This window comes from Pseudorasbora parva, chromosome 21, assembly GCF_024679245.1.
Source record: "Pseudorasbora parva isolate DD20220531a chromosome 21, ASM2467924v1, whole genome shotgun sequence".
Classification (NCBI taxonomy): domain Eukaryota; kingdom Metazoa; phylum Chordata; class Actinopteri; order Cypriniformes; family Gobionidae; genus Pseudorasbora; species Pseudorasbora parva.
Window position 1 is genome coordinate 15,207,118 of NC_090192.1, and position 24,002 is coordinate 15,231,119.

General features: G+C 37.4%; 1 protein-coding gene across 2 annotated transcripts in view; it reads right to left on the reverse strand.

Annotated features, from left to right (window-relative positions):
* Positions 1 to 2,886: 2,886 nt before the first annotated feature.
* Positions 2,887 to 24,002, reverse strand: part of LOC137055555 (transforming growth factor beta-1-induced transcript 1 protein-like) — a 58,114-nt gene continuing 36,998 nt past the window's right edge. For both annotated transcript variants that reach the window (XM_067429382.1, XM_067429381.1), the window contains 5 exons: positions 21,825 to 21,998; positions 18,292 to 18,465; positions 12,069 to 12,150; positions 10,700 to 10,848; positions 2,887 to 7,553 (listed from right to left, as the gene is read on the reverse strand). In XM_067429382.1, coding sequence (XP_067285483.1) covers positions 7,287 to 7,553; positions 10,700 to 10,848; positions 12,069 to 12,150; positions 18,292 to 18,465; positions 21,825 to 21,998 — 846 coding nt within the window. In that variant the 3' untranslated portion in view covers positions 2,887 to 7,286. The remainder of the gene's footprint in view (positions 7,554 to 10,699; positions 10,849 to 12,068; positions 12,151 to 18,291; positions 18,466 to 21,824; positions 21,999 to 24,002) is intronic.

A 24,002-nucleotide genomic window follows, 5' to 3' on the forward strand; every position in this document is an offset into this window, starting at 1 on the left:
TCTTATACCTTGTGTCTGTTCTTGTCAAGTTCATGCATCTATCAATAAGAAATGAGTTGAAATTTTGATTAAATTCAACTTTTACATTAAAAAATGTGTTTTATCTTTTTTTCTTAAAGACAGACAAAATGTTATCCATAGTTTTTAAGTGTTAATTTACTTTTCGTGCATTATTTTATGCACATATATTTGGCCTACACAATTAGCCTACACTGTTTTTAGTTTGTACTGCAATTATACTAGAAGTGAACTTGTATGTATACTGAGTTTACTAGATAAAATACTAAATACGGCTACATTTTTTTAAAGCATATGAAAGTACTCTTTATTTTTCATAAGGTTAAGCATATTGCCAATCTAAACAATTACAGTAATATAAAGTTTGTATATATTCTTAATGATTAATAATGAATATTAGCTTGTTATTTAAAATGATTTTGAATTAAATCAATGTACTGCTCAGTGAAAAAAGATAACCAGTAAGGGATGATTGTTGAGCACTTCTTTGCAGTGCTGTTGGAAGACCAGAATTACCATTGGCCCACAGGCATTTCATAGCTAATTCACACAAATGAATAACTCTGTGGCATATTATCTTCAGCGTCTTAACAAGAAATGACTCCTGCTTCATTTCTGAAATTGTAAAAAAGACATTTATATTCTTTGGAAACATTGTACAGTATAATCGACAAGCATACTATTTTACTGGTTGAATGATGTAAAATCGTATGCTATCCAATGCATTAAATTGAATATTTCATTCTGTAAAAAAGGGGAAAAAACATAGTTAATATTATATTTAAATAAGTTCAGTATTAGTCGTAAAGTATCTATACTGACAAATACTTGTGTGAGAGGATCATTACTATTATTTTTATCTTCCAACTTGTAACTTCCTGTTTATTCTATTAACAATTGCTTTTGTCTTTTTTTCAAGAACACTGTATGGCATTTTTTTCTTTATTTTATTAATTTGTGTTTTCAACTTATTGTTCAATTGTTTTAAATCTGGGATAAGCTTCAGCATCCCTATGACCCTACAAAAAACAAACCATTTGGAAATGGATGGCAAAATTAATCTAAAGTGCCAATAGCAGAACTGAACTGAGAAAGAGAGTGAGTTTGTTAAGGTGCCAATCAGTGTTCGGCAATAGTAGATGTAGATATGTTTATTTTTAGATACAGTTTTTCTTAATCAGTAAATTTGTTTATTTATTTTTTATTGGTGACATTAACTCTATCATAAATGCTCTAACCGTGTCATGTAACAGGAAAGTGGTATTCGTTGATAAAAAGACTTAAATGCATAATAATAATGTTGCATCATTTTCAAGCGAGAAAGGCTTGACATGTGGCAACGAGGATTAATTCTTCACTGTTAATTGCATGTCTAATGTAGGGCTTGATGGCTTTTGCATTGCAAGCTTGAGTAGCAAATTTTTTCACTGTGCTGTCAACCAATGACTGCATTCACACTGGGAACAGAAGCAATGTCAAGCTGGAGCGTCACGGTTTTCGGCGCTGAGTCTATTTTTGCTGCGCTGCTGAGCACACTTTTGATGGACAAAGTAAATATGATTTTACACAGAAAGTGCTCAAAATGTACAGAATATGCATGTCTAGTGTGCTTTATCAAGAACTGGAGTATATCACAAAATAATCAAAAATATTTATAGCAGATTTACCCATTGAAACATGAAGGATTTGGGTTTGGGTGAAAGTATAATGTATTATAAAAAAATAAAATAAAAAAATAAAAAACTAGCCAGAAAATATGACATATAAACTTTACTTTAGTGTATTACGTAATGCACTAGCACTACCCAAATCAAACCTGTGTGTGCATTTTTTTTTATCCATAGAGTTTGTTGTAAACATATCGAAGTATGACTGAAACAACATGAGCTGTTTTCTTGTTTGTGTTTACTATTTACATGGAATGTTGTACACACCCAATGTTAAATGGACAGTATGTAAGAAATGTATTTCAATGAATCATAAAATAAACCGGATATGTCACTAGACATTTAGAAATCATGTTAATTTCAAATACTTATATCACTGACAACAGTCTAGTCCAACCAGGATATTGTCATTTAAAAGTTGTTGTTGTAGCCCTCAACTGATGTTGACATGTTGTGTTTTGGCCTGAAGCTCCACCCTCCACCGATCTACCAATCACAAAGTCAGTAGTGTTTGGGCATCTGGGTTGCCAGATCTGCTCTTGTTACCACAGCTGCAGCTACAATCGTTCCTGCTGGATCCTGCTGCTTATCTGGCAACCTCGAGTCAGGGGGGAGGGGGAGAGGGGATAAACCTGCAGTACCAGTTTTGGCCACAATCTTACATACATTTCCTTTAACAAACTTTCAAGACTATCAAGTTTATAAATGACCAGCATATAAAAACTAATTTATAGGCTAGTTGTCTTTGTAAAAAAATGCTCACATATGTGTCTTTTAGAGACTGCTGAGATGCTGTACAAACGCTTCCAGTGTGAATCATCTTGCACGTCTCCAGCTGCAGTGACAATAGTTAAGATGATGCACAGCTGTTGTGAAGCTCAAGTTAGTGGTTTGAAACAGCCGTGACACTGCGTCCTTCTATTAATATGTTAAGCAAAATATATAATATGTTAAGTTAATTGAGCGATTAACATTATTTAAAGATTGAATTTAAAGATACACTGTTTAACCTTTGGTCCTCTAGCTGTTGAAACACAACAACTAAAAAGTTTTTTGTGAAAGATTTGGTTTGGTTTGATAAATCTGATGACTTAAGGTGCACCACTGTGCCCGCAGTTACAGGATATCACCTCAGTGACATCACTAGTGACACTAAAACTCCCTTATAATGAAAGAAAGATGGATATATCGGAAAAATATGTCTTACAAACTCTCAAGTAGCTTTTATTCCACTGTTGTTTTGACTTGTTGAAAACAATTGTTTTAAAATAACGATACAAAAGTTAGGCAATGCATACATTAGACATAATTGATATTCATATCAGATAAGGCAAAATAGTGGAAACTAGTACAAGTTCCCATGGCTATATTTATAGGCAAACAGTTTGAAGCAGTAACTGGTTTAGAGACTGACATGGTTACCAACATAAACTTTGTTTTGTGAAATACACTTAATAATAATGGCCCTTCATTAATAGGTAATGGCATAAAGTAATGCAGGAAAAATGATAAGTACTACATCAACACTTCAGCTACTACTATTAACTAAACTAGAAATGCCTCGGGTTACTTGACTGTAACCCTGTTCCCTGAGAAAGTGGGAGTGAGATGCTGTGCTGTGTTTGTGTACCGGGAACACTTTGTGTGTGACCGGCAAGAAATGTGCGCAAACGCCAATTAGATTGCGCTTGAACCTGAACCTCTGAGGATGACATCACTGGAACGCATGCTAAAAATATATGTGCAACAGGTACGCCTTTCAGGTATTATGTTGTCTGAAGAGACGTCCTGGCATACCTTCAATGAAGCTCAAGAAAGAGGGTTATACAATCAAGTAACCCAAGACGTTCCCTTACAAAAGCTTCTCTCGATGCTGCACTGAGTAAGCACTTTGGGAATAAGAATATCTTGGATGAAAAGACTTGGCTTTGAGCCACAACTGAAGCAGTCTTATGTGCAAAAGGCCCCTTAGGAATCACAGTGGATAAAAACCTAAGATTTTTTTTTAAAACTGACAAACAGTAATATCCTGACCTAGCCTAATGTTGCTTAGAGTGTTTAAAATAGTCTCGTCATGAGACAGTAGTGCCCTTGATGGTGGCCGAGTCCCATATGACCCCTAAATATGTTGTTCTCTGGGCAGGAGGATAAATGCTTTTCTTGACGTTGCATCTCAACCCCATAGACAAGATAAATGAGAAACGATCTCAAGGTCAAAGTGCAAGCTCTTGAGACTGGGCAAGTATCAGGCAATCGTCTATGTAATTCAAAATCTGGATGGCTCTGGAGTTGCAGGAGGTGCATCCATGCATTTTCTGTATCTGCGGGGAGGCACATATGTGCACACACTCAAAGATTGAATGGAAGAAGCCGAGATTGGTAAGCTTCACTCCTGAAAGTGAACCTCAGGAACTTTCTGAGTTGTGGCAAGACTTTTATATGAAAGTATGTGTCCTTGAGAGCAATTGCGGATTGATGTTAGATTTGCAACAATAATCTTGATAGCATCTTGAACTTGAATGTTCTAAGGGCACAGTTCAAGAACCGTAGATTTTTAAAAAAAGTATCTGTGTTGGGAACCAGAAAGTACCAACTATAGTAGCCTGAGTCTGTCTCTTGAAGGGGAACATGTTCTATGGCCTCTTTGCCCAGAAGAGATTGCAGCTCTTATGACAGCAAAGTGCTTCATTTTAAAAGTAGTGGAAACCATGCCATTGAAATGCAGAGAGTGTTGCAATGAAATTGAAGTGCCCCCAACTAAGTAAGTTTGAGACGACAATGACAGCAGAATGGAGAAAAAAACCATGGGAGAAAAATGCATGTGTCACCCTCAATATTAATGGTTGATAATTAATCTTAATCTTCTTCCTTAATCTTCCCAATGGAGCATTGCACCAAATATTTATATTTATGCAATTAGTACCTATAATTATGTACAAGTTGTTTTGATGTCTGAAATTATTATTAAACTTGTTATGCAAATATGCATCAGTAGTGCAATAGTACACAGCTGCACTATGTAATTTTTCCATCCACTAGAGGTTGCTTATTTTTTTAAAAAGGCGTAGCTTGATGATGCCAAGTTTGAGCTCAGAATCTTGGGACATGTGGTCTTCACCTCACAGCCAGTGAAAAATCATCGGGATAGGACTCAGGCAGAAATAATGTTCATGGACGCGGTTATTAACGTTGCTGTAGTGTGAAGCAGAGCAGGACAGAGTGTTGTGGGAGCTGAGCAAGGCCGCTGGAGCGATTGTTACGCAGACACATGCCTCGAGAGCAGCGGGACTTTTATTATGACGGGACACAGTCGCGGGTACCATTTCCGCTTTTCTGGTCATTAGTATGAGGTAATCATATTAGATACATTTAAGTGTGTTTAAAATTATGTTATGACGTTACATTCGCTCGATGGATGCTGTGACACTGAGTAAAGCATTTCTGCCAAATAAAACCGGAAACCGAGGGTGACGCAGAAATGTCGCAATTGACAGGGGAATCCCTCAGACCTACCTGCTCCTTGGTTAAAATAGCAATTTCCTCACAATTTACAAATAGTTGGAAACATTTTGGATATTTTAAGAACTCAATTGAACAAAATATATAACACTGGCCTAGTGTTTTTTGGTAGCCCGACAAGCCAGACCCACATCAAGATGTTTGGTCTGGAAACTCACCATTGACAGGGCTTAATCCAAGGGGCGGGATAAACGGTTGTCTTTTAAACTCCCTCTGCACGCGATAGGATAGCGCTTCAACCAACCAGAGCAATGAAGGTGAAGCGGAGCTAGTTGACAGATTACATTTTCACCGTATCCGGTTGGCAAAACTCTGAACACATCTTCCCTTTTTAAGAATGACTTCAGTGCCGTTCTTTGTTATTTTCTCAGAGAAAAGCTTAACTCCAAGTCTTCCAGAGTCGCAGTCAAAGATGATTCGAAAGACTGCCGTTCGCCAGCTTCTGTGATTACTTGTAGCACGTAAGCGCAACTCTGCCGTCATCATGTTAAGGCCCGCCCACCGACTCTTTACACGTTGTGATTGGCCTGACCAGAGTTTGGTTTTTACAGCTCAGAACTGTATAGAGAGTTGCTAGATACTCGCAGCAGATTAGATTTGCTGCCACTAGGGTGTGTCTAGATTTCTAGGCTAGGTTTTTGGATATTTTACTGCAAAAATACTACATAGTGCCCCTTTTAGTATTTATTTTTGTAGCCTACGGTTTTCAAACCGCAGTACTGCAAATGCTGATCTCTCTCCAATCCGAGCTGGATTAATTCAATTATAAGCTGATCAACAGAGTACTACAACATTTAGGATGGTCAGTATTCTTAATAGGACTGTCCCTCTGAAATTTGTAAAATATATTCAACAGGCTTCTCAAAACAGGACAGCCCAATCCCTGCACATTTCGCATGTCTCCCTTTTCGATCCCACCAGTCAGTCTCTACTAATGAGTTGACGAGTGGAATCAGGTGTTTTAGATCAGCTCCACATCCCAAAAATAAATAAAAAGTCAGTAGTGTTTGGGCATCTGGGTTGCCCATCTATTATTTCAAATCTTAAAGAATTGGAGAGGGACCATGTCTATTCCTGAGGAAAATACTTTTCTCAGTCTGCTGTAGAAAAAGTTGAATGGCCCAACCATTGCCCAGATTGAATTTGAGATGAATTAGAATGCAAAATGCAACCGAGACCCCACCGCCCAACACAAAAAAAAATGTGACCTCATGGGCACTCAGTAAATGTAGCAAATTTGTTTCAGCAAATGGCAGGAAATCCCTGCAAACATGTACAACATATTCTGCACTAACCCATATGGCCAACTGCTCCCCACAAATGCTGACATGACATATCCCGATCTCCAGGCAGAAGGAGCTCAGTGAAATATTCTGGATGAAATCAATCCACAATCTGACTTGTGATGCAGCCTGGAATTATAATCATACCGTGCTAGTTCATTGGACCAGAGGAAAACTGGCCCCCATCTGTGCCTGGTTTCTCCCAAGGTTTTTATTTTTCTGCATTTCTGTCCTCTGATGAAGTTTGGGTTCTATGCCACTATTGCGTTTGGCTTGCTTAGTTGGGGACATTTAATATTTGGTAATATTATTGATTTGACAGCACTGACACATGGATGAAAATCAAACTTGAACTGAATTGAGCTGCGTGATGACCCACTGTTTTATGCAGAGCTTTTTTATATAGCTGAATCAACTTTGTTGATGTTGTAAAATGTCAAATATCAATTATAAAACAATGTTATTGAACTGAATTGAAATGACAAAGTGAATAACGCAACTGCCTCTGCAGAGCTCCTTGTATCTACATTGACCTAATTTCATAAATATTGAATTTTACAGACATTGAACTGAAACGAATCAGTACTGAACTGACTTGTCAATACTGAACTGACTGAACAATGACCCTGTCTTTTTAGAGCTGCTTTACAGCAGAATTTAATTATTTTAGCAACATTGATTAGTTTCCTGTTTATCACTGTAAAGATGCTTTGAAGCAGTATAAGTATTAATATGAGCATTGCATGAGTAATATGTTTGAAAATATAAAATATTATGAAAATATCTCTCTTTGTACTTTTCAACCAAAGAGTTTGATGAAGCAGGGGTGGCAGTATGGTTTGCTTTCCTGCTCTTTGAAGCAGCCCTTGCTGAGGGGTTTTAGGCAGAAGTGGCACACCAGATGGTGTGGATGAAACTTGGCACCCATCGCGGTGACACAGCGCCCCAGGATGGGCTGCTGACATGCCTGGCACACGCTGCCTCGGGACTGGTGGTAGTGAGCTTCACATAAGGGTTGGCCCTCATGCTCAAAGAAACTCCCATTCACAAATGGGCTGTAGCATTCCTGCAGAAAGTAAAAAAGAATAAACATTGTGTTAAGTTACTAACAAAAGAAACATAACTATATATATATTAATTTTACACAACCAGTGTATTTCTAAATGATGCCAAAATAAAACATGAGCATTAAATTAAAAACTTTCTGAAAACTGCACATCCAAAGCTGACAGCTGACAGCTGACAGCCGACACACACACACACACACACACACACACACACACACACACACACACACACACACACACACACACACACACACACACACACACACACACACACACACACACACACACACACACACACACACACACACACACACACACACACACACACCTTTTAGTGTTTTAAATTATAAAGAATAAATAATGAAAAATCAAGTCACACATGACATCAACAATCTGACATTTTATGACATGAAACAGTCAACGTCTGGCCCGTGTTGTCCAATCAAACTCAAGAGCTACTGTAACTCAAATTGCTCAATAAGTTAATACTGGTTCTGACACACTTAAGGTGTCAATGTTCTGCTGGGAAACCTTTCATGGAAATGGTATTCTCTGGTGGCTGTGGCCTCTTTCAGCAGGATAATGCGCCCTACCACAAAGCTCAGGTTCAGGAAGGGTTTTAGCAGCACAACAACGAGGCTGAGGTGTTGACTTGGCCTCAAAATTCCACAGATCTTAATCCAATCAAGCATCTTTGGGATGTGCTAAACAAACAAGTCCGATTCACGTAGGCTCCACCTCGCAACTTACAGTATTGTTCAAAATAATAGCAGTACAATGTGACTAACCAGAATAATCAAGGTTTTTCGTATATTTTTTTATTGCTACGTGGCAAACAAGTTACCAGTAGGTTCAGTAGATTCTCAGAAAACAAACAAGACCCAGCATTCATGATAAGCACGCTCTTAAGGCTGTGCAATTGGGCAATTAGTTGAATTAGTTGAAAGGGGTGTGTTCAAAAAAATAGCAGTGTGGCATTCAATCACTGAGGTCATCAATTTTGTGAAGAAACAGGTGTGAATCAGGTGGCCCCTATTTAAGGATGAAGCCAACACTTGTTGAACATGCATTTGAAAGCTGAGGAAAATGGGTCGTTCAAGACATTGTTCAGAAGAACAGCGTACTTTGATTAAAAAGTTGATTAGAGAGGGGAAAACCTATAAAGAGGTGCAAAAAATGATAGGCTGTTCAGCTAAAATGATCTCCAATGCCTTAAAATGAAGAGCAAAACCAGAGAGACGTGGAAGAAAACGGAAGACAACCATCAAAATGGATAGAAGAATAACCAGAATGGCAAAGGCTCAGCCAATGATCACCTCCAGGATGATCAAAGACAGTCTGGAGTTACCTGTAAGTACTGTGACAGTTAGAAGACATCTGTGTGAAGCTAATCTATTTTCAAGAATCCCCCGCAAAGTCCCTCTGTTAAAAAAAAGGCATGTGCAGAAGAGGTTACAATTTGCCAAAGAACACATCAACTGGCCTAAAGAGAAATGGAGGAACATTTTCTGGACTGATGAGAGTAAAATTGTTCTTTTTGGGTCCAAGGGCCACAGGCAGTTTGTGAGACGACCCCCAAACTCTGAATTCAAGCCACAGTACACAGTGAAGACAGTGAAGCATGGAGGTGCAAGCATCATGATATGGGCATGTTTCTCCTACTATGGTGTTGGGCCTATTTATCGCATACCAGGGATCATGGATCAGTTTGCATATGTTAAAATACTTGAAGAGGCCATGTTGCCCTATGCTGAAGAGGACATGCCCTTGAAACGGTTGTTTCAACAAGACAATGACCCAAAACACACTAGTAAACGGGCAAAGTCTTGGTTCCAAACCAACAAAATTAATGTTATGGAGTGGCCAGCCCAATCTCCAGACCTTAATCCAATTGAGAACTTGTGGGGTGATATCAAAAATGCTCTTTCTGAAGCAAAACCAAGAAATGTGAATGAATTGTGGAATGTTGTTAAAGAATCATGGAGTGGAATAACAGCTGAGAGGTGCCACAAGTTGGTTGACTCCATGCCACACAGATGTCAAGCAGTTTTAAAAAACTGTGGTCATACAACTAAATATTAGTTTAGTGATTCACAGGATTGCTAAATCCCAGGAAAAAAAAATGTTTGTACAAAATAGTTTTGAGTTTGTACAGTCAAAGGTAGACACTGCTATTTTTTTGAACACACCCCTTTCAACTAATTGCCCAATTGCACAGCCTTAAGAGCGTGCATATCATGAATGCTGGGTCTTGTTTGTTTTCTGACAATCTACTGAACCTACTGGTAACTTGTTTGCCACGTAGCAAAAAATATATACTAAAAACCTTGATTATTCTGGTTAGTCACATTGTACTGCTATTATTTTGAACAAGACTGTACATGACTTAAAGGATCTTCTGCTAACATCTTGGTGCCATACCACAGCACACAGATACCACAGCACACCTTTAGAGGTCTAGTGGAGTCCATGCTTCAACAGGTCAGGGCTGTTTTGGCAACAAACGGGGGACCAACACTATATTAGGAAGGTGGTCATAATGTTATCCCTGATTGGTGTAGCTGATCGATGTAGCCCCTGTGCTTCTGCCACCCGATGGCTTAAGGGAAACCGTGCAAGGCAGAAAATTGGCATTTAAAGTGGTTAAGTATAAAATAACTATATGAAAGTCATTTTAATATGCAACATTTACTGCTCCCAGCTGGTGCCACTATGACCATGAACCACAATAGCCACATCTATTAAATAATTTTAATTTAGATCACTGAAAACCCCAATAAGTCGGCAAAACTCAAACATTTAAGAAAATCAGTTGCAGTTAATAAATTCACCCTCGGTTTTACAGACATGGCTTAAACCTAGACTAAAATATTTTAACTGAAAGCAACTTGCACGGACATGCATTAAGTTTTAAGTAAGCAGAAATTGCAGGTTTTTATTTTGTACTCAAACAAGTTATTGCTTTGAAAAGAAAAAGAAAGTTCTAAATACTCATAAAAGTTAACTAGATTGAACAAATTTGTTTAATTTGAGTTGTCTCAACTCAAACCATTTCATTATTTTAAGCATTAGCATTTAAAATGTAGCTTCTCCAACACTGTGTGGTATAATTCTCATTGTACCAAAGAATCCAGCACCTACTTACCCTACAAACAAAGCATTGTGGATGCCACAGAGCATTAAGGGCTGAGATGTAATTCTCCATGATGGGCTGAGAACAACCCTGACAACGAGAGGCAAAGAGAGCTAGAAAACACTGCTGGCAGTACTGCTTCCCGTCACGATCATGAAAACCTATGGAGAATAAGCATATAGTTATTTGTCATCATTGAGATATACATTGGCAAGACATTTCCTAATTGAACATTTTTTTTATTTAATTAATTATTATTAAAAAAAAACTTTCTTTTGAGTTATGAGCTTAATGTTGTTTGTCACTATGGCTGCATTCACACTTTCAACCAATTCAGATTTTTTTCACTGCCATCTGTCAAAGATCGAATCTTGAGATTTTTCTTTGAGTTTTTGCCATCTGATTGTAGCACTTCAAAAAAAAAAAAATCTAAATCTAATGTAAATCTAACCTCTGGTCATCACCACACCAGAGACACCAAGCAAAATGATGGGTCCCGTATCAAACTAATACAGGATGCAATTTGTCCTGTATTTTACATTGGTCCACACACAGTTTAATAAACACGTAAGGATTTTGCAGTGTGGAGAATACAGATAGCAAATATAAAGAAATCAGTTTTACATGCATATGATGGCTATTATAAGACCACAAGATCACATGAGGTTTCCATTTGGGACAGGGTAAATGTAGTTGGCTACTTTTGGTTAGTTGCTTGTAGTGCCGCTAATTACTTTTTTTAGGTGGTTGCAGGACTGTAGTTTAACTGCTTCATATTATGAATGTCTTGTAGCTTGATAGATGACAAAATTACATCTCAAGACTATAAATATTTAATTATGATAAATACTGAATATGTTGATTTAAAAAAGAGAAATAATCTAATTAAAAAACACATTTGGAAATTACAGGTAATGGATAATATATATATATATATATATATATATATATATATATATATATATATATATATATATATATATATATATATATATATATATATTATTTTTTTTTTTTTTTAAACCCATGAATTAATTGGGTAACACTTTCTTTAAGGTAACGTAGTTAGACAATCCTATATGCACTTACTGACATAAGTACTAAGAAATATTCATTACTACAATGGAATTACTAAAAGTACTTACTACAGAGTTACAGTTAGTTTGATTTAGGGTTAGTTACTTGTAATTATGCATAATTTACTGTTACTAGAGTAAGTACAATGTAACTACTTCACCTTAAAATAAAATGCAACCATTAATTAATCTGCACATACTACTACCTATTCATCCTCATGATTAATTGTTTGATTTATTTCTATCTCAATGGATTTCTTCATCTCAAATATGATCTGCAATCAACTACCCTTGTCACCCCTTACCTTCATCTCCAAATGTACAGCTGCATTTCACACAGCTAAAGCATTCTGGATGCCAGTTTTTATCCAGCGCAGTCACCATTTTCTGAAGGGTTAAACAATAGGGGCAAGGTTAGAATAGAGTCAGATTATACATAAAGCTATGAGAGTTGATAATGGTTTACAAACAAGGATGAACCACTTCAAACTACACGTTTAAGGGGAGTAATGTCAAAAACAATGCACTATATGAGAAAACATTCCTCATACATTCCCTTCTTTCTTTTATGGACCATAAGGGGAAAAAAGTCCTGCTCACACTCATCCATATAAGGGCAATGAATAGCAACCAGCATCAAGTAAAAAAAAAAAAAAAAGACTAAAAAGTATCATGTATCAAGTATCATCGCAAGTATGATCCCATGCAACACGTGCTGTATTTTCCAAGTGTTCTGGGGGTATACCACATGAATTTCAAAGTATTATTTAACAAAGTCCTAACCTTGGGCATTAGTCAATGCACACGTGGTTCAACGTGTGCTTTTGTGTGACTCTATAAGTGCCGTAGTTCACTCAGTCTTGTTGTGAGAAATCAAGGCCCTACTTTATATTAGGTGGCCTTAAGTTCTATGTACTTACATAAAAAATTTGTACAATGTACTTACTGTGTTCAAATTGTATTGCAAAACACCTTTGCTAATATTGAGGTGGGATACGGGTAGTTAGGGACAGGTGTGGTGATATGGGTAAGGTTTAGGTGTAAGGGAAGTGCCAACTGTGTACTTACAAATGTAACTACAGAAATGAATTAGAGATGTAATTACTTGCAGGTATTTTTTTAAATGTAAGTACAATGTAAAAACATGTATGTACACAATAAATGCATTGTATTAAATGATTAATTACAATGTTAGTACATAGTAGTTAAGGCCACCTAATATAAAGTGGGTCCAAAATCAAGATTATCCAAAAAATGCAACACGAAATACAATGGCTAGAAATCCCCAAAAAGTATGCCTTCTTCGCAGATTTCCGGACCAGAACTCCATTTGTCTGACGACAGTCAGAATGAGTTGACAGATGCGAACACAATAACTTCTTGTTATGATGAGCACAATGGATATATTCGCCTCAGAGAAGAAGGTACATGGACAGTTTTTCATGTCATGTTGTTGAAGCACAAAGAATAGCAGTGCTGTTATGCGAACAGTGTTCAAAAACAAATAGGTCACATTAAGATCAGCTGATCGTCTGTCATTTCCATATAATCCCATGTAAAACATTGATATACATTGTCAAAGCTGGATCTTGCAAGGCCCCTTAAAAATAAAGCCATTTGTCTAGCGTTAGAAGCTCATTTGAAACATTGCCAAGGCTCATTTAAGAAAATGACAGCTCCGAAGAGACGCCACTTTAGTTCGAGGTACTGCTAACATTAAAAAAAGAAAGATGATGATCAACACCTTATGTGTTACCACTGAAATGTAAATCTAATATATTTCCAAATGTAAGCCCATCTTATGCGGAATGCACGTTTCATACTGTCGTCTGCCCTGGCTCTAACCTCGAGTGTTTTAGCCTGTTTACTTTTTGCAAACCTTGTGAGCGCGCAAACCCAAACGCTGTGACCTCGCGCCAAATGTTTTTATTGGTTTATTAAGTACAAACAGGCGAGTTATGAAAAATTTAGTGTGAGGGATTTGTTCACTTCACACAAAAAGATTTTGGAATGAGATGGCTAACTGTGGTAGCGTTTAGTCCACTGTCTATAATAGACTAATTTAGAGATCACTCTTTTTATTACCAACAACTTTGATCGGTTAACGTTGATATGGTCAACCATCAGTCAAACAGTCATCGGTTAACATCCTTAGCCAGAATGACATTTTTGAAATTTACATTATGACATTATAAAGTGATGAAAGACAGCATCTGCAGATTCACCCAACAATTTACGCTTGTCATTTAGTAGTAAATATGAGTGGGAAGCAAACAAATGATTACTCCAGCAAAGTTGTTAAAAAATGTCTCAGGTTACAAATGTAACCATTGTTCCCTGAGAAGGGAATGAGAGCCAGCATTGATGATATTTTGGGGAACACCTCGGCGTAACTGTCATTTGAAGCATGTATGTGACTAGTCCAATCTTGATTGGCGCTGCGTCATCTTGTGGTGTGATGGCGAGCCACAGAAGCTATAAAGGGAAGCTGGCAGAAAGCAGCGTTAGCTTCTGATAGGCTGAGGCAAGTCGCTCACAGGCATGCTGGGAGTAGGGCAAAAATATGCAGCGTATCATTCCCTTCTTAGGGAACAACCTGAGGCATTCCCTTTCTTGGGAACTTGTGTGGAATGAAATACCCAACGTGCCATACTGGCAAATGCCAGTCCTAATGTGAGGAGGATGGAAGCCCTGCAAAACTATAGATTGTGCTACATTAGTTACTTTAGGCACATACCCAGGTATCGGATGTAAGAATGCTTTGACCCCACCTGGGCCAAACTCCAAGCAAGAGGAGGTAACTGACAGGGCCTGCAAATCTCCTACTATTTTAAGGGATGTAACAGCCAACAAGAAAACCATTTTAAACGTGAGAAACTTCTCAGAGCTAGAGTAAATTGGTTTGAAGAAGCCAGTGACAGCCCTTCCACAACCACGGCCAAATCCCATGCTAGGTCCCTCTTGTTAGCCGCAGGCCTCATCCTCAGTGCACCACACAGGAAACTAATAACCAAGTGATGACTCCCCAAAGACCCATCACTTACAGGTGCGTAGAAGGCAGCTATGGCCGCCATTAAACCTTAAGCATGGAGTAGGAAAGACATACAGAAAAATGGTCCTGAAGAACTCTAGCACTGAAACCACTGGGCAGTTAACTGGGTCTACATGGCATTTTCTGCACCATGAAGTAAACTCTCTTAACTTCAAGGCATACATTTTCCTTGTGGAGGAAACTCCAGAGCTTAAGATGGTATTTATACAAAATGTAAATGTAAATGTAAATGCATGTATACTACATCGTTTTGAGTCGTTTCAGTGGTTTCATGGCTTTGTGCATTGTCTTAAAGTGGCAGCAGCCTAATATTACTGCTGTCTGTATTTTTAATGTCAAACTTATGTTTACATGCACACCAGTAAGCTAATAACTCACAAATATCAGCTTTAAACCTGCAGAAAATAATTTCTGTATCTGACTCAGAGTACTCCAAATATTACATTTACATTTACATTTAATCATTTAGCAGACGCTTTTATCCAAAGCGACTTACAAAAAAGGGGAGAGTAATAGAAGCAACGGAACAGACAAGGCCAAAAACCTGTAAGAGCTGTAAGAAATCTCAATTAATTAGCACAATACACAACAAATTTTTTTTTTTTGTTTTTTTTTTTTCAAAGACAGACATCTACAACAAAAACTCACGTCCGCAAAGTGCCGAACACTGTATTTTGATAGCTTTTATTACGTCAGTTATGATGTTAAATAAAGTTTGCAACATGTCAGCGGAAAATTTTTCTTCTCATATTATTCTGTCATGCAGTTTTGACTGAACCTCTTCTACTTCTGCTGCATGAGATGAGAACACATTTTTACAATTTTCTGGATTTTAAAAGAGTCTGTTTTTGTGATATTTTTCCTTGTTTCATGCAATACACTGGCTGGATGCATTTAAATCTGCTCTAAGTATGCATTTTTGTCACCTATCACATATGCACACTTTAATAAGCTGACAGAAAGCAGGTTAATGTGGTTACATGCTGCCCGAAATCGGGGTAAGAGGCAAAAAACTACCTGTTCCGACCGGTTTATGCTTAAGCTGTTTATGACCTTACTCAGAAAATGGGTTACCGTGTTTACATGAACGTGTTCATTGTTGGCTTATTAAGCATAATCATCTTAAGAAAGTGCAAGTAAACACATTCATTGATAAGTTCCTTCATCACAGAGCTCAGGACAGCATTACCTGTTGTCTCTGCTTTCCAGTCGAATGAAAATGGTTTAGCTAGCATCACAATTAATTTTTTAATTTGGCATGTTATTATAATCCTTAATCTGAAGCAGGCGCGTTTCTAGGATTTTAATTTTAGGGGGACTTAGCCCCCAGTGAGGGTAGCCTATGGAGAGAAATGGTCACATTTTAGTTTAGGGTCCAAATTGCACTATTAACTAGTAGCTTACTAACATGCATACCCATAGGATATTAGCTGTTAATTATTACGTATAAAGCTAATATTAATACCTTATTGCATGGCCATATTGTAGCCTACATGTATTAACCCAATAATGTTAGGGGGGTTGGGGGGGCATGAAATATGTAGATCATTGTGATTCTAAATAAACCCGTCTCTTCAGTGATACCCTGAAATTTTGAATATTCCGATCTAATATGATTTCTGACCTGTAAGGTTGCCAGAATAATAATCATACACGGTGTGTTAATAGGCCAGAGGAGAACTGGCACCCCGACTGAGTCTGGTTTCTCCCAAGGTTTATTTTTCTCCATCATGCCCCGATGGAGTTTTGGTTCCTTGCCACTGTCGCCTTTGGCTTGGCTTGCTCAGTTGGGGACACTAAAATTATGATTAAAGTTATTCAACTAGTTGTATACATACAAATAAAATGTATGAATTAGGTTTTAATTAATTCTATAAACTATAATACAGATCTGCCAACATTGTCGCTATATGATAAATTAAAATAAGCTGATAACATCACTGTTTTCTCCAGAATGACTGTACAGCCAAATCTAATTTTGTTGCAATATTATCCTGTTTGACACTGTGAAGCTGCTTTGACACAATCGTGATTGTAAAAGCGCTATATAAATAAAGTTGATTGACTGATTGATTTCTATGATCTACATATGTGCAATTTTAAGATGTTCTGAAAGCCAAAAAATTAGATAACAATAGCTTAAAACTCTAAAAAATAGCTTTGTCACTGGGCAGTAGATTGTCTCTCTAATCTCCACATCTCTCTTTTTCTCTGCATTTATCTTGCCCTGTCTCTTCCCCTCATGATGGCTTTGTTAATATTTCTTGTTCGTTAATTAGGCCTACATTATGAATCACATAGGCATATTTTCAACTCAAAATGCAGAAATTAGACAAAAGTTTATTCATTTGCCTGAATATTTTTGTCTTTTGTTTAACATTTCTGACTTAAAGCAGCAGCTGTCAAACATGAATGTTTAGTTTAGCTGCTTACATTTCTCTCACTTGACGTTGAGTTGGGCTGCTAAAATTTGCACTCAGCCTCAGCAGTTTCTTTGTGAACATAAAGCCTCAAAAAAGATTGACGAGCGGTGACAGACCATCTGACCTCATCTGTCCCCATCTGACCCCTGGTTTTCCTCAGATTTACACACACCTCTGCTTCTGACGTGTGCTCTGCTCGGCGCCGCTGCGGATTAAAGAACTCAACACACAGACAGACGTAGCCGAAGCCTCCCACAAGTTTCATAATATGTTTTATCACATTTTTTTTAGGGGGGCTGAGGCATAAGTTAAGTCTGAAGCCCCCCTAAAAAGGGCCTAGCACTCCATGATCTGAAGGGAAGGTAAAATGTCCCTTTGGCAGATAATTCAACTGGAATATTTGATTTGTCTATAATGGAAAACTAGAGATTAAGAGGCAACCCAAGTACCTCCTGGATTTACTTAAATAGTATAAACTAAATAGAGTTGGAGTGGAAGAAGAACTGGGTTTCTTGAAATATTGTTGCAGGATTGAGGTATTGTCACAGTCATCAGCCTCAACACTGCACTTCCCAGAATCCCTCCGGTTCACCACCTGCACCCATTCATCAATCTCCTGCACCTGCAAGTCATCACCCTTGTTATCACTCATCAGCACTCCCTATATCAGCAGTCACCATCCTCACCACAGTTGTCTGATTTCCGTTATGTTTATTGTGTGCCTGTTTACCTGGCTAAATAATAATATTATTATTAAAACCTGTTGTTGAACTTCAGTCATAGTCTTCATCTGTCTGCCTCCAACCACCTGTGACAGGTGTGCAGCTGTTTATATACAGCTCTGGAAAAAATGAAGAGACCACTTAACATTGAGAAATGAATGTTAAGTGGTATCTTAATTTTTTCCAGACTGTATGCTTGCTCTAGCGTTATAATTTCTTGGAATTAATGAACATGCATCTACAGAACTTTTGTTTTGAATGAAGATATCATCTTCATTCAACTCCAGTACAGCTGTAAGTTCTTGAATGTAACACTTAAATGTGTACCTACATTGAGTATGGGCTTGTTGCATTGCGCGCAGTGAGGTGAGTACAGGGTGAAGTAGTCGGGCTCACAGTATGGTCGACCATCTTTCTCAAAGAAATTACAATTGCCAAGCTCACACTCACACTCAGAGCAAACAAAATGCTCCGGATGCCAAACACGTCCCAGAGCTGTTACCACCTAAGAAATATGGGAAGAAGATGCATTTTTAAAATTACTATCAGTATTGAAATGAAAATTGCACATAAATACAGTACAACATTAACCATCCACCTTTTTGTTATTTCTCATTCATTTTCTGCAGGCATTAAAAACATCAATAAAGATTTCTAAGTAGGGCTTGACATTAAAGGGGTACTTCAGCGCTGGGAAGATTTAAACTGGGTCACTAATGTAGTAGAAATGTGAATTTTTTCATTTGGTGCTTTGTAGACTGAGAAAAGACAGAAAATGTATTTTTGTCTCATGGGGATGAAAGACAAGAATTCCCAGAATGCTTTGCTGTCACTCCCAAAGCCACCGCTACTAGATTACTGGAAGCACAATCATTTGAATATACTCCAGGGTTTATACTGATACAAAGCCAAATGCTAATCGCTGAAGTATCCCTTCAACTTTTTTGCTCCCCAGCCACTGTGGCTAGTGGTTTTCCAAAGTTACTTGCCACTCAGTTTTTTCACAGGCCACATTTTTTTTTTTTGGGGGGGGGAAATGTACACTGTACACATATATATATATATATATATATATATATATATATATTTTTTTTTGTGTAAACATAATTTATTCTCAAGCAATATTTTCATCAGTGTTCTATCAGCTATGACATATTTACATCTAGCATATTTTTTGTGTATAAGCCCATATTAAATATCAAAAATACAAGAGGTGTGCATTATACCTGACACTCAGGTGAACACTTTTAAAGTTGGTTTTATGGTTGTGTCATTCTCTTCAAATGATATTGAAGTTAGAAATATGTACACCATGTATATGTCATATGTAACTTCAGCGATGATCCCTAAATTTGCGAATATTGAATGTCCGATGTCAAGCAAACTTTATGCCAGTCATATCAGATGTGCTATGGTTCTGCTGTGATCTTTGTTTAAAACTTTTTTTGCCGCTGAAATAGAACAAAAATAGTCAATTGCTGTATGATGATTGAATCTCCTGCGTACATCTCTGTTTTGTTGTTTATGTCATCATAAACAATGAAACAGAGATGTACGCAGGAGATTGCACTCTCATGAGTGCAGATTTCAGTGAGTGAGAGCGTGCTCTGAACAAAATTCTGCCGTTTCAGCGTTAACTAATCACTTTTGATTATTAGATATTGAATTCATAAGCTCAACAAAATCGCATGGTTATAACGCACAATGCGATTATAACAGATGCCTTTTAAGAAGTCTACAATAAAATTAAACAGCCAAATTGGCTAGTGGGAGTGACTATTACATGCCATAGCAGTTGGCGGGTGTTAATGTCAAGCCCTGGTTCTAAGCCATAAATCATACCAACCAATTCAAAAATTAAACATAAGCAGTAAAAACTATTTGAAGAAGAACATATATGAAAACTGGACAAAGTAAAAGTAAATTATTATAAACGTAAAATACCTTATTTTTCTATGGAGAAAATAAATGAGAATTTTACCTACAGACCTAAGTAAATAGGGGAGACCGGGTATGGTTGTAACACTTTTTTCTTCAGCACCTAAAACTACCTTTTTTTTTTAGCTACACGTCTGAAACTTTTAGGCAAAGTACCCACACTTGTCTACTACAATTGGCAACAATTTAAATTTTACCCCCATTCCGCAGAACGAACAAATGAAATGCATTCTTTTTCAGTCACAATAGTGACAAGAACAAAACAATTAAGCGCATTCTTAATCAGAGTTACAATGGTGACAAATGAAATTGGTCAGGCCTGGAGTGCATGCCTGGTGGGCCCAAAAGCTACATAAAACACACTTGACCTAGCCTGACGTGGTCATACTCAAATCTAGTCAGAATATGAGTCTGAAACTGCTCCATTGGGCTGTGATTATGAGGCGTGTTTCAACCGAACCAGGAAAGACATCAATTGGATAGACCTTTGTAGGTCTATCCAATTGGATAGACCTTTGTAGGTCTATCCAATTGATGTCTTTCCTGGTTCGGTTGAAACACGCCTCATAATCACAGCCCAACGGAGCAAACCAATCAGAGCAACAAAGCGACGCATTGTCAAATGTCAACAAACAGAGTTCAACTGCACTGTGTTGCCAAGTCTGCGTTTTTTTCCGCGGTTGTTTTTTATGTCCGCGGGTTGAAGCGACTATTATGTGATATATAGACCCATGAGTGCAAATTTTAGCAGGCAACCTTGCCAAAATAACACACATTTTACCCCCCAAACGCCATTTCCCCCCCGGAGAACCGCCCGAGAAGTTTAGGGCTAGTAGTTGGCGGATTTTGTTGTAAAAACTTGGCAACCCTGTCTGCACACGCGCTGGAATAAACGATCTTTGCTGGTGTTGTAAAAAAAATAAAAGAATTTATTGATACACAGAGTACTTACCCAACATGATCATCATTTTTGAGAGAAATTATGAAGGTGAATGCAGATACAAACAAGCTCTCCGTTTAGGATTCGAGTAAATATAATCCAAGCTCCTTTGATGATGTGCATGATTACGTTACTGTTTATCATCTGTCCGTCATCGTCTAAAGCCCACCCTGATGATTTCATTGGTCCGAACATTTTCTGTTTTCTGTTCGGAGATAATTACTCCTCTATGGAGCAATGCCAGACCGAATTGCCCGACCTAAAAATGTTGTGGGCGGGGCCAAGTTCGTCTGGCATCCAGGCTACACTTGACCCACACTTCTTTGGGTCTTGAATTTCTAAATGGTACCATGCAGATGACACAGAAAGAAGGAGTTATCATCCTTCAACCTTTTCCCGGCAGGTTTTTTTCTCACCCAAGTTCTAGGCATTCTGTAGTATTATTAAAATCACAAAAAGTTTCTTATTTGTATGTATGGGGATGGTTGTAACACTTTCCAAACACGTGTTACAACATACCCCACCACTGTTTAGCTAAGCTAGCTGTATTAGCATGGTGCTTTGAAATTAGCAGGAGGTTGATACACCATTCTTTACTAGAGAAACTAAAGATTGACCTGATATAACTCATACAACATTATCTACAACAGTAGAAGTACTAAAAAATATATTACTTTTTTTTTTTTTTTTTACTTTTGTACCTCAGAATTTGATTTTTAGCTGTAGCTTCAGGAGAGATGGCAACACAGACAGCAAAACCTCCATATGAACATAAAGGAAGTCTGAAAAAACTGAAACTGTCAGATGACTATCTTATCCCTGATTCATGGAAATGGTAGTGCTACAACAACTGTACCCATGTTACAACTATACCCGGTCTCCCCTACTTTGATAGTACTTCTAATAAGAAAACATGAGAAAACAATTATGGCTATTGACCACAAGTTAAGCTACTTGTTAATTCAGGATTTATTAAGGAATTTCACCTGTCCTACTACTGGTTTCTGACAAGTGGAACAGTTTCCCTTAGAGGAGGTAGGCACTCCCTGTCTGCTCAGATCTGATTGCAGGAGACCCAACATGCTGTCCAATGAGCCTCCGGAGGATGCAGGTGGTGGAGAAGTTGTTTGCTGGGGTGAAGATGCCACAGGTACTGTTGGCTGATACAAAGAAATTACTCAACAATTACAGAATATTAATATTTTTTTAAGTAAAGGTGAAGAGTAAACAAACTCTCTTCTAAAACCCACTGTCATGGAATGAGCCCAGCAAAGCAAGCATTTTCCTTTATATGGGAGTTGAGTTTCACGCTCGCATGGTTTAAAGGACAACTCCGGTGAGATATGAACCTAGGGGTAATTAACAGATGGTTACCGAGTAGATCGTTCTCTGTGATGCGTTTTAATGAAAATCGAATGTAAAGAGTTTTATCTTTAAAAACAGATTAGCTTATAATGCTTGTCTATGGGGCACAGGGTAGACACAGGGTGGTAAAATTAAATCGCTAGTTAATACCACTAACAAGGCTCAAAATAGCCTCACACTAACACGGTAGCATAATGAGGGTCCCTACATGCAAACCGAAGCATTGAGAACTTTGTAAGTGTACAAACAGTTTAATAAGAAGATAATTCATAAACATAGTGCCTTATACGTTCACGGACAGGGACCATCTTGGAAAACAGTCTCGACTAATCGATCCACGAGCACTGTTCTAAGTGAGCTGGTCGATAGGAATTAAGTTTGTGAAATGTAATAACATGGACATTTTTATTTTTATTTATTTATTAGTTGCGTTCAGTGTTTTCTCCCGGAAACAACGGACCATGTGAGATTCCAAATCACAGTTCATCACTTAGCAGAGCGCTCGTGGCTCGATGAGTCGAGACTGTTTTCCAAGATGGCGCCTGTCCGTGAACGCGTAATGTACTATGTTTAAAAAGTGTCTTCTTATTAAACTGTTTGTACTCTTACAAAGTTCTCAATGCTTCGGTTTGCATGTAGGGACTCTCATTATGCTACTGTGTTAGTGTGGGGCTATTTTGAGCCTTGTTAGTGGTATTAACTAGCGATTTAATTTCACTACTGTGTGCCCCATAGACTAATGTTATAAGCTAATCTGTTTTTAAAGATAAAACTCTTTACATTCGATTTACATGAAAACGCATCCCAGAGAACGATCTACTCTGTAACCATCTGTTAATTACCCCTAGGTTAATTTCTCACCGGAGTTGTCCTTTAATGTCACTGACAGCTGATGAGAGAAAGCATTGAGAGTGGCCAGAGAGTAAAAAGTTTAGGAGGTTCTTAACTTTATGCAAATATCAAGTGAAAAACGCCAGTGGCAGTCAACCGCTGTAAAGTTCACGTAGTCTTGAGTTTTTAAAAATATGCAAGTTGAATCTGCAGTAGTGCTGTCATATCTGAGTGTTATATAGCCCAGAATGCTCTAACACGTTTAATTGATTTACCATTTTAGGAGGAGTAAAATATACGGTCACACTTTACAATACAGGTGCACTAATGTGCATTAATTCATGCTTAACTAATGCACAGATAATCATTCGTTTATGTATTAATAATAATGTAAATTAACGTGTTAAATTAATTTGCCACAAGGGGTCAAAGCCATGCATTTCAACTTCTAGTTGTCTGCTTTAATTAACCATTAGCTAATGATTTACAAAGGTGTCATTATGTTATGACTTTACTTGTTGGGGCACATGACTATTAACTAATTCAAAATAAATTCAAAACCCATAACCACAATTACATATTACTTAATCAATTAGTTAATAGTCAGGTGCCCCAACAAGTAAAGTCATAACATAATGACACCTTTGTAAATCATTAGCTAAGGATTAAATAAAGCAGACAACTAGAAGTTGAAATGCATGGCTTTGACCCTTTGTGGTAATTAACATGTTAATTTACATTATTAATATAATATGTTATTAAGAAATTAATACATTAAGACATTTAACTAATAATGATTTAATGATTACTTAATCTATTAATCATGTAGAATCTTTATTAGTTGCTGGTGCAGTAATCATTAATAAATAGTTTAGTTCATCATACATTAACTCATGATTATCTGTGCATTAATTAAGCATGAATTAATGCACCCGCATTGTAAAGTGTTACCAAATATACATATGTGG